The 11816-nt window shown below is 41.2% G+C and overlaps 2 protein-coding genes across 2 annotated transcripts; one reads left to right on the forward strand and one right to left on the reverse strand.

Moving 5' to 3' along the window:
• The first annotated feature begins 786 nt into the window (after positions 1–786).
• Positions 787–4314, forward strand: LOC131930075 (ras-related protein Rab-40B). Its single transcript, XM_059286430.1, has 6 exons — positions 787–1182; positions 1470–1530; positions 1741–1801; positions 2122–2199; positions 2700–2922; positions 3087–4314. The coding sequence occupies exons 1-6, from the start codon at positions 963–965 to the stop codon at positions 3323–3325; spliced, it is 882 nt and encodes a 293-aa protein (XP_059142413.1). The 5' UTR covers positions 787–962; the 3' UTR covers positions 3326–4314.
• A 2885-nt stretch (positions 4315–7199) lies between these two features.
• LOC131930071 (uncharacterized) lies at positions 7200–10805 on the reverse strand. Its single transcript, XM_059286427.1, has 4 exons — positions 10728–10805; positions 10107–10550; positions 8717–8932; positions 7200–8389 (listed from the first exon to the last, which is right to left on the reverse strand). The coding sequence occupies exons 2-4, from the start codon at positions 10455–10457 to the stop codon at positions 7895–7897; spliced, it is 1062 nt and encodes a 353-aa protein (XP_059142410.1). The 5' UTR covers positions 10458–10550; positions 10728–10805; the 3' UTR covers positions 7200–7894.
• Positions 10806–11816: the final 1011 nt, after the last annotated feature.

Below are 11816 nucleotides of genomic sequence, written 5' to 3' on the forward strand. Positions count from 1 at the left end.
TTCATTTTAACATAACTCCTATATTAATTAATATAAGTTTGTAAGTATAGATATGTTGTCGAAGTGTCTCCAGCAGTAGGCTAGTATATTTACTAGACTAGATGTTTCTATTTTTAGCGCAATTTCCATTCTGGAGAATTGCGTTTATTAACGCGTCATTTCTGGATGGATGGATGGATGGATGAATGTATGGATGAATGTGTGTCCGGGCTTTAAGTCGTATCTCCTCCTCAACGAAGCAATATCGATGACTAGTTCCAAAAGCAATTATGTTAAGCAAGTTACAAGAATGAGCATAGGCCATAAAAATTCCGGGTTTCTTTCATGTATTTCCCGGAAAAGCCAAAAAACCTCGAAAAAAAGCAGTTTTTGGCCCATATCTCGTCAACCAGACCACTTAGCGACTTGAAACATGTACCAATCGATTCCTGCCATAATTTAGAGCAATATTGCCGAAGAAAGTTTTCAAAAATATCCTCTCGTTTGGTCACAAATTTTAAAATTACAAAAACACCTACAAACCGATTGTTCTTCTAGCTTGAACGCATCCCAGCATTATACGTCAGAGCTATTTTTAGATAACATAAGGAAATTGCGCATAAATGTCACTAGACTTTTTTTAATTAACTTGTTTTTTAATTTACAAAAAAAAAATGTTTGGATCTGGAGATCTATAAATAGACACAGGAAGCACACCCATCCAGATTAAACGGAAGTGGGAATCGTCAAATTGTAGAACAATACTAAAATTTTGTAGGCCTAAACTAGATTCTAGATTTTAGATCCAGAATCTAGAATTGAGGATTGAATTCTCCATCGGAGTTGCGTAATTTTTTGTTAAACTAATTATCTGTAGATCTATTCCTGAATGAAACTCGCTTGAATTTAAAGAAATGGAACTATTTAAGTGTTTAATATTACTCGAACATGGTTAAATTGTGTTATTATTAGTAATTTGCACAATGTGTGCTGCTGTTAATTCTTCACCATCTTCTTCACCGTCAACACTGGCTCTTCGAGGACAACAAACATTAAGTCCAAATTCTAACAGATCGAGAGACAAATCTTATGACTATTTACTTAAATTTCTCCTGGTGGGCGATAGTGATGTTGGCAAAGAAGAGCTTCTTTCTGGCATGGATGATGGTGCCTCAGAATCTCCTTATGGTTATGCAAGTAGTGGTAAGTTGAAGTAACTTGAACTTCAATCTCATTGGCATTACATTTTAAAGGCAGTTTATTAAAGGTGTGCTAGGTTGATAGTGTTGTCTTTTTCTCTAAACCAAATCCAAAATCACCACCTCAACTTCACCAAATTTAACTGGAAATGAAAAATGTAATGGAAAACTGATTTTTATCTAGATTCGTCATTTTAACCGGATTTAAGCTTGATCTACGTGTAGGCCTAGTTACTACACACTACTAGATCTACACAGTTTTTGTATTTAAAAATGAGTATTTTTCTGCAGGAATTGATTACAAAACTACAACTATTTTATTGGATGGGAAGCGTGTGAAACTGCAACTATGGTAGGGATTCACACTTAAAATGTCATGTTATGCTGCTTGTTTTGGAATGTTAGGACGTGATTTATCAGTTGTTCTTATTTAGTAGTTAGATAGTAGTTATTAACTACTTATAGTTCAGAATTTTACTTGTAAGTTAATGTTAGGATTTTTTTTTCATACAGGCTTTGCCTTTTAAGTTTTTAAAACAATTTTTTTTTCTTTGACTTGAAGGGTAACCTCTGGTCAAGGAAGATTCTGCACAATATTACGGTCTTATTCAAGAGGAGCTCAGGTCAGTATTGAAGGATCATAATAATTAGTTGAGGTGTCAATGGGTTTCAAGAAGTTCACTAAACCAATCTGTTTAGCCAAACCATTATGGAACATGACAAGACAGTCTGCTGACCATCATGGGATTCATTACTGGCCATCATGGGGTTTATATCATGACAAGACAGTCTACTGGCCATCATGGGGTTTATATCATGACAAGACAGTCTACTGACCATGGGGTTCATATCATGACAAGACAGTCTGCTGACCATCATGGGGTTCATTACTGGCCATCATGGGGTTTATATCATGACTAAAATTGAATCAATGTGTCCACAGGGCATCCTACTGGTGTATGACATCACTAACAAGTGGTCATTTGATGGGATAGACAGGTGGATCAAAGAGATTGATGAGGTATTTTTAGTGTCCTGGTTTGTTTGACATGTGCTAAAGATAAATTTGTTATAGAAATTGTCTTGTACCTTTAACTGATGTGTTTCTCAATGATTGTATTGTACCTTTAACTGATGTGTTTCTCAATGATTGTATTGTACCTTTATCTGATGTGTTTCTCAATGATTGTATTGTACCTTTAACTGATGTGTTTCTCAATGATTGTATTGTACCTTTAACTGATGTGTTTCTCAATGATTGTATTGTACCTTTAACTGATGTGTTTCTCAATGATTGTATTGTACCTTTATCTGATGTGTTTCTCAATGATTGTATTGTACCTTTATCTGATGTGTTTCTCAATGATTGTATTGTACCTTTAACTGATGTGTTTCTCACTGATTGTATTCTACCTTTAACTGATGTGTTTCTCAATGATTGTATTGTACCTTTAACTGATGTGTTTCTCAATGATTGTATTGTACCTTTAACTGATGTGTAATGTGTACCCCATGTTTCAGCATGCCCCTGGAGTGCCCAAGATTCTAGTGGGTAACCGCCTCCATCTGGCGTTTCGCCGTCAGATTAGTGAGGCGTGTGCGGAGCAGTACGCTGAGAAGAACAACATGGCATTTTTTGAGGTCAGCCCACTGTGTGACTTCAATGTGACCGAGTCTTTTGCAGAACTCTCTCGCCTGGCGCTCAAGAGAAATGGCATGAGTAGGGCGTTTGGCTTTAACAAAGGTAAGGGTTAAGGCAGAGGTCGAGTTAAAGTTTTGACAGAGGTTGTCTTAGATGTAATCATCAGGTCATTTCCAAACTGGCTTTTGTAGTGAAAGAATGTTCATTTTTACCAAAGCCCCCCCCCCCCCCCCCTGCCTCAAATTTGTAATGACTGCCCCCCTCAGTCCTCAGCCTCCAAGAGCTGGCCTGTAGGACCGTGGTCTCCTGCACCACCATCTACGGCATCGAGCAGCTGCCCCTCCCCAACAGCATCAAGTCCCACCTCAAGTCCTACGCCCTGACCAACAAGACCAGGGCCAGGATGTTGAGCTTCGTCCACAGAGACAGGCACAAGAAGGTCAAGTACCTCAACCCTTGTGAGTCTCCTCCCACCAACTGTCGCAAGAGCTGTATCCTCAGCTAGACAGACTGGCACACTACACAAGCTCTTGTACATATGTCCTTGTACACAAGTTCCTGTACACATGTTTGGTCAAACATAGTGAGACAAGTTTGCTGTACATCCTTTCTATCATTAGTCATGTAAATATTGTCATTTTTCTAATTGAAAAGTTTATATTTGCTAATTAATTAATTAATTAATTAATGTTTGTGTCAGTTGTATGAGGATCTAACTGTTGAATGAGTAAATCTGTATGATATGTCAGCTTGTGTGGTCAAGATGTCAAGGCCATGTGGTCAAGATGTTGGTGTGTGGTGGTGATGTTGGTGTGTGGTGATGTTGGTGTGTGGTGGTGATGTTGGTGTGTGGTGAAGATGTTGGTGTGTGGTGAAGTTGTTGGTGTGTGGTGATGTTGGTGTGTGGTGAAGATGTTGGTGTGTGGTGAAGATGTTGGTGTGTGGTGAAGATGTTGGTGTGTGTGGTGAAGTTGTTGGTGTGAGAGATTGGTAACTTTTTTCCCAAATGAATGTCAAAATACTATTTAATACTTGTATTTTTGTATAATATCAGATTTGATCATTTCTATTTTTGTCACTAGCCGTTGTAACTTGGTTGTTATGGCTACTGTTGTAACTTGGTTGTCATGGATACAATAACCGCATGCTTTAAACTTGAGATTGTCTTGTGTCATTATTGAAAGCTGTTTCATCATATATTGGACAGGGCTGTTGAGTGAAATAGTTTGCTGTGACCTTCTAGTAGATTCCATATTTTTGAGTCCATAGAAGCTAACAAATACAGGAGATGACTTGTACTTACTTTCAGAGTTGCCTTATAATTGTTTCCATCACAGTCTCTCTCTAGCCTTTAAACTGCCTTACTCGACATCTAGTGAGCCTCCATTCTGCCAGATGTCAACTCTGTCATGTCATCTCTGTCATGTGATTCACGTCAACAGCTCTAACCACCTCCAGCATTAACCATCTGCCAGCAACTGCAGTATTGCCCCCCCCCCCCCAACCTACCCAGTTCTCTCTCCTGCTGTGGTGTGCCCCCCATCCACCTACCTAGTTCTCTCTCCTGCTGTGGTGTGGCCCCCCCCCCCCCCACCTACCCAGTTCTCTCTCCTGCTGTGGTGTGGGCCCCCCCCCACCTACCCAGTTCTCTCTCGTGCTGTGGTGTGGGCCCCCCCCCCACCTACCCAGTTCTCTCTCGTGCTGTGGTGTGGGCCCCCCCCACCTACCCAGTTCTCTCTCCTGCTGTGGTGTGGGCCCCCCCAACCTACCTAGTTCTCTCTCCTGCTGTGGTGTGGGCCCCCCCCACCTACCCAGTTCTCTCTCCTGCTGTGGTGTGGGCCCCCCCCACCTACCCAGTTCTCTCTCCTGCTGTGGTGTGGGCCCCCCCCCACCTACCCAGTTCTCTCTCCTGCTGTGGTGTGGCCCCCCCCCCCCACCTACCCAGTTCTCTCTCCTGCTGTGGTGTGGGCCCCCCCCCCCCCCCCCACCTACCTAGTTCTCTCTCCTGCTGTGGTGTGGGCCCCCCTGTGGCTGCAAGAATCTTATTAAAAAAAACTGACACAACTGACAAAAACTAAGACAACTGACATGACTACCTGCATTCGACAACACAAATCAAAATGTAATTTGTAACAGTGGTGTGTAAGATGATTAAACTGTACCAGTGGCGTTAATAGTTAGGTTAAAAGATGACAGTGACATTTAGAGTTAGGTTAAAAGTTGATAGTGGCATTTAGAATTAGGTTAAAAGATGACATTAGCATTTAGAATTAGGTTAAAAGATGACATTAGCATTTAGAATTAGGTTAAAAGATGACATTAGCATTTAGAGTTAGGTTAAAAGTTGCCTGGCATTTAGAATGAGGTCATAAGATGACATATAGAAAGGTTGTATGAAGAGTTAAGAAGCAGCAGCACCCAGGCTGCCTGTATGTGACAGCTAGCCTCAGCCACCAAACTTGTCATGTTGTACATTTAAATGTCAAGATTTAAATGTCAAGATTTAAATGTCAAGATTTAAATGTCAAGTATTTTTGTTGTACTTTTCAAGTCTTAATACCAATGTTGTTTTTTTTTTTTTGATCGTGTGAAAATGCAAGCAATATTTGTCAACAACAAGCGAAGTGATAGTGTAACTTGAACGGTCCATAGTGTAACTTGGCACTGTCACATTGAATGTTTGCATGGTCCATAGTGTAACTTGGCACTATCACATTGAATGGTCCATAGTGTACCTTGGCACTGTCACATTGAATGTTTGCATGGTCCATAGTGTAACTTGGCACTATCACATTGAATGGTCCATAGTGTACCTTGGCACTGTCACATTGAATGTTTGCACGGTCCATAGTGTAACTTGACACTGTCACATTGAATGTTTGCATGGTCCATAGTGTAACTTGGCACTGTCACATTGAATGGTCCATAGTGTAACTTGGCATTGTCACATTGAATGTTTGCATGGTCCATAGTGTAACTTGGCACTATCACATTGCATGGTCCATAGTGTAACTTGACACTGTCACATTGAATGTTTGCATGGTCCATAGTGTAACTTGGCACTATCACATTGCATGGTCCATAGTGTAACTTGGCATTGTCACATTGAATGTTTGCATGGTCCATAGTGTAACTTGGCACTATCACATTGAATGGTCCATAGTGTAACTTGGCACTGTCACATTGAATGGTCCATAGTGTAACTTGACACTGTAACATTGAATGGTCCATAGTGTAACTTGACACTGTAACATTGAATGTTCGCATGGTCCATAGTGTAACTTGACACTGTAACATTGAATGGTCCATAGTGTAACTTGACACTGTAACATTGAATGGTCCATAGTGTAACTTGACACTGTAACATTGAATGGTCCATAGTGTAACTTGACACTGTAACATTGAATGTTTGCATGGTCCATATTTTGTTATAGTGGAATGAAAGTGTTCAAAGAATGAAATGTGTGAATATACCAAGGACAGAGTTTAAAGGTTGATGATTGTACAGGTAGAGGCTAGGTAGGACTGCTATGTTGTGTCATCAGTCTGATATTATTTGTGTACTCACTGCCCTCAGTGTATATTATGTCACCACTCACCAATGGTGTCATGTGTTTAACATACCCAGTACCCCCACCCACAGTATTTGCTTGTAATTCCAGCTGGTTGTCATGGCAACCATCTGTTTTGAGGCTGTGATAATTTATGTAACTCTCATTCTGCTAACCCACCTCATAAAGCCAGTCTTTGGTTGTGTTGACCTTACATATGTGTACGCTCAGATTGTGTTGACCGTACAAATATGTGTACGCTCAGATTGTGTTGACCTTACAAATATGTGTACGCTCAGATTGTGTTGACCGTATAAATATGTGTACGCTCAGATTGTGTTGACCGTACAAATATGTGTACGCTCAGATTGTGTTGACCGTACAAATATGTGTACGCTCAGATTGTGTTGACCGTACAAATATGTGTACGCTCAGATTGTGTTGACCGTACAAATATGTGTACGCTCAGATTGTGTTGACCCTACAAATATGTGTACGCTCAGATTGTGTTGACCCTACAAATATGTGTACGCTCAGATTGTGTTGACCGTACGCTCAGATGTTTGGAGTTAGCAGCCACCCTGAGGTGTTTCTCGTTTGGACCAGGTTCACTTTCATCTTGTCCTCTAGCTAGCAGACAGCTGGTAGCCCTAGGACCTGGCTAGCAGACAGCTGGTAGCCCTAGGACCTGGCTAGCAGACAGCTGATAGCCCTAGGACCTGGCTAGTTGACAGCCATATGATTGTGTCAGTTGTGTGTGATGTTTGTGTCAATCGTGTGTGATGATTGTGTCAGTGGTGTATTTGAATAAGACATGACAGTATCAGCTTTAAGTGTGGTGTTTTATTTGCCTGTAGGTTTCCTGTTGTAACACTTATCACTGAGTTCAAAGGTCAGACAATAAACTTTGATGTTTACTCTCCTCCATAGTGTTCTCACACCTGTGTTTACCACAACACAATCATGGCACCATATGTCACCCTCACACAATCATGGCACCATATGTCACCCTCACACAATCATGGCACCATATTTTACCACAACACAATCATGGCACCCTATTTTACCACAACACAATCATGGCACCATATGTCACCCTCACACAATCATGGCACCCTATTTTACCACAACACAATCATGGCACCATATGTCACCCTCACACAATCATGGCACCCTATTTTACCACAACACAATCATGGCACCCTATTTTACCACAACACAATCATGGCACCATATGTCACCCTCACACAATCATGGCACCGTGTTTCGCCATCACAATCATGCTGCCATCACACACTCATATATTCACACAATCAGCACTTATTTAGATAAATGCACTTAATGTCAGCTTCTGGCCAATGTTCCGGATAAGAAAAAACTAATTGGTCAGTAATTCTATCTCGTCCTTTAATTGGTCAGTAATTCTATCTCGTCCTTTAATTGGTCAGTAATTCTATCTCGTTCTTTAATTGGTCAGTAATTCTATCTCGTCCTTTAATTGGTCAGTAATTCTATCTCGTTCTTTAATTGGTCAGTAATTCTATCTCGTCCAAGCAGCTGTATCTGTGTGTGGGTCGTATGCCGCCTTTATGACTTGCACGGTTCAATATCCGCCTTCCGTCTTTCTTGTACGTATGGTCAATGCTGTTGTCCAGCGGGAGGCCACTTGTCAGCAGACCCAGGCGCTCATAGCCCGTCTCGGCCATGTGGGGGAGTGTCGGACCACTGACCCCCAGCTGACCCAAACTTTCCTCCAGCGACTCGATGGAAGACTGGCCTGAGTCGGTGAGCTTGTGTTTGGTGGCACTCTGCCATTGGTTGATTTCTGCGACTGTCGTCAAGATGGTCGCGGCCCTAGGGGAAGCCGTGAGCGGCACGTATTTCTGGGACATGGTAGCGCATGCGCCGTTGGGCACTGGGCAACTTCCGGAAATGAGTTGAACGTCTGTGGTGACGTCATTCGCCTTTCTACACACGTCCCTTGTGTCTGTTGCTTGAGGCCTAGATGCCACTTTAGACTGAGGCCCTAAAGTTTGGCTTGCTTTAGGAGCTGCTAGCTCGCCCCTGACAGGCTGGGCTATGACGCCAGGAGGGGCGGGCAGACGTGTGTTGGGGGCGGGCAGAAGTGTGTTGGGGGCGGGCAGAAGTGTGTTGGGGGCGGGCAGAAGTGTGTTGGGGGCGGGCAGACGTGTGTTGGGGGCGGGCAGAAGTGTGTTGGGGGCGGGCAGACGTGTGTTGGGGGCGGGCAGACGTGTGTTGGGGGCGGGCAGAAGTGTGTTGGGGGCGGGCAGAAGTGTGTTGGGGGCGGGCAGAAGTGTGTTGGGGGCGGGCAGACGTGTGGTGGCCTGTGGCCTGACCCTCTTCGTGTTGTCGAATGTGACCCTCTTCAACACAACGTTGTTGTTGTCATTATCGTCCATGACGTCAGAATGGTGTGCGATGTGTTGAGACCTCGTGACCTTGTCCAGCACGAAAACATCCGGGGTCTCCAGCCAGGTCTGAAGAGCTGTTGGATTACCTGCCCTTGTCCCGATGTTCTCGGCAGGCTGATCCTCTGGCACCTACAAAAGTAGGCAATTTTAGGCAAATATTAAAACTTGGAAGAAACACATTTCTGTCTGGCAATTTTAGGCAAATATTAAAACTTGGAAGAAAGTTTCCTCTCTGACAATTTTAGGCAAATATTAAAATATGGAAGAAACACAGTTCTGTCTGACAATTTTAGGCACATATTAAAACTTGGAAGAAACACAGTTCTGTCTGACAATTTTAGGCAAATATTAAAATATGGAAGAAACACATTCCTGTCTGGCAATTTTAGGCAAATATTAAAACTTGGAAGAAACACATTGCTGTCTGAAAATTTTAGGCAAATATTAAAACTTGGAAGAAACACATTTCTGTCTGACAATTTTAGGCAAATATTAAAACTTGGAAGAAACACATTTCTGTCTGACAATTTTAGGCAAATATTAAAACTTGGAAGAAACACATTTCTGTCTGACAATTTTAGGCAAATATTAAAACTTGGAAGAAAGTTTCCTCTCTGACAATTTTAGGCAAATATTAAAATATGGAAGAAACACAGTTCTGTCTGACAATTTTAGGCACATATTAAAACTTGGAGGAAACACAGTTCTGTCTGACAATTTTAGGCAAATATTAAAACTTGGAAGAAACACATTTCTGTCTGACAATTTTAGGCAAGTATCTCAATAAAAGTCATATAATTTTTTGACATTTAAAAAATGTAGGTCAGAGGTTGGTAACAACAGATGTCACGTGTGTACAATTTTGACGTAATACAGAACTTCCGCCCAGGATAATTATAGACTAGACAATTGTCTATGTGAACATCTACTTAGGGGGTGTCGGCCACGGATTATGTTTGAAAAACTGAATGACGTAATTGGTGGCCTACGGGCAACGAGGCAGTTGGAGCTAATTTAGTTGATTGAGGGGAGGGGGGTCTCACCATAGTTGGGAGGGGGGTCACACCGTAGTTCAGTGTTGGGGGTCTCAACAAAGTTGGGAGGGGGGGGGGTCTCCCCCAAGGTGATAGGTGGGGTTCTCACCAAAGTTGGGAGGGGGGTCTCACACTAGTTGGGAGGGGGGTCTCACACAAGTTGGGAGGGGGGTCTCACACAAGTTGGGAGGGGGGTCTCACACAAGTTGGGAGGGGGGTCTCACACAAGTTGGAAGGGGGTCTCACCAAAGTTGGGAGGGGGGTCTCACCATTCTGTGCTCTGGTAACTTCCTCCTCTCCTTGACGTGTCGCATCAGTCTCAGTCCAGCAACCAGGCTACACGTGACCCCCAGCACCACGCCCCCTGACCCCAAGATCACGAAGTCTGTCACGTGATTCACGCTGCCATTCACGAGCAAGAACACCCCGCCACTCACAAGAAACATCCCTACCAGTGACGTCAGGGTAAAGGCCAGCCATGTATCTAAAGCTTCTCGGTCAGTTTTACCCGCGTTTGTTGCGTTGTGGGATTTAACTTGACCAGAAACATCTGCGCGGCACCTGTGCAACAGGGCGTCCTGCTCGTGGCGGGGTGTCTGGCAACGTTTGGCAGGTTTCATCCTGTGACCCCCAGACTGTCCATGGGGACAGTCCTGCACCCTCTAACCTTGACCTAGTTCACAGCAGTTGACCTATCGACACGAGACCTGAAACTATAATAAAACAAACATTTATTTTAAAAACTTGAAAGTGTGAGCGGGTGAATGGTTTATTGTATTATTATATTATTTTGTGAATGTTCAACTGGACATCGGCTACGGGGTTTCACTTCTGGCCAAGCAACTATAAGGCCGAGTGACCACTGCGGTCGTTCCTTTTTTTTTTTTTACCTGAGCCAGGATCTAAATCTGATCAGAGCGGGTCAGTTTTGTCAGGGCTTACAGTTGCAACAAGCTTTAAATAACCTGAAAATAAGAAAATAAAACAAATATTTAAAATTTTTTTTATAGCAACAAGCTTTAAATAACCTGAAAATAAGAAAATAAAACAAATATTTAAAAAAACCTTTATAGCAACAAGCTTTAAATAACCTGAAAATAAGAAAATAAAACAAATATTTAAAAAAAAAACCTTTATAGCAACAAGCTTTAAATAACCTGAAAATAAGAAAATAAAACAAATATTAAAATTTTTTTTATAGCAACAAGCTTTAAATAACTTGAAAATAAGAAAATAAAACAAATATTTAAAAAAAAAACTTTATAGCAACAAGCTTTAAATAACCTGAAAATAAGAAAATAAAACAAATATTAAAAAAAACTTTATAACAACAAGCTTTAAATAACCTGAAAATAAGAAAATAAAACAAATATTTAAAAAACCTTTATAGCAACAAGCTTTAAATGGCCTGAAAATAAGAAAATAAAATTGCTTTAAATTAATCAAAGCTTTCGTTGCTAAAAATGTAAAAGATCATATGAGCGACCAAAGCTTTTATTAAAGAAAGCAAATTATTTTTATTTTCTTAATTTCAGGGCATTTAAAAGCGTGTTGCTATAAAGATTTTTTATATTTGTTTTATTTTTACTTTTTGGTGATTCCTAACTTATGATTAAAAACTTTAATATTACCTCCCCCCCCCCCCCCCCCCATAACCTTCACTAGATTGTAAATATTCTCATGAACCAGACTGTTGCTGATATCGAATATAGTAATCTATCGAGTGATTTAATTTTGATATCTCCATTTAGTTTCGAACCTGTTTAATTAATTTTTAATGACTAATTAAACATCTAATTAAATTTTAAAATTAGATGTGCTCAATGTTTTTGTTGTTGTGACAGTACGCACAGGTACGGCGTACCAGCACCTTTTTCAATGTGGGGAGAAAACTCGTAATTTTCTTGTAACATTTGTTACTGTAAACTATAGTTTAATTGACCGTTGAAATGAAGATAAAGTCAAGTGCATTAAAATTA

Source organism: Physella acuta, unplaced genomic scaffold (assembly GCF_028476545.2).
Source record: "Physella acuta isolate Inbredline_101_S28 unplaced genomic scaffold, ASM2847654v3 ptg001712l, whole genome shotgun sequence".
In the NCBI taxonomy this organism is placed as follows: Eukaryota; Metazoa; Mollusca; class Gastropoda; family Physidae; genus Physella; species Physella acuta.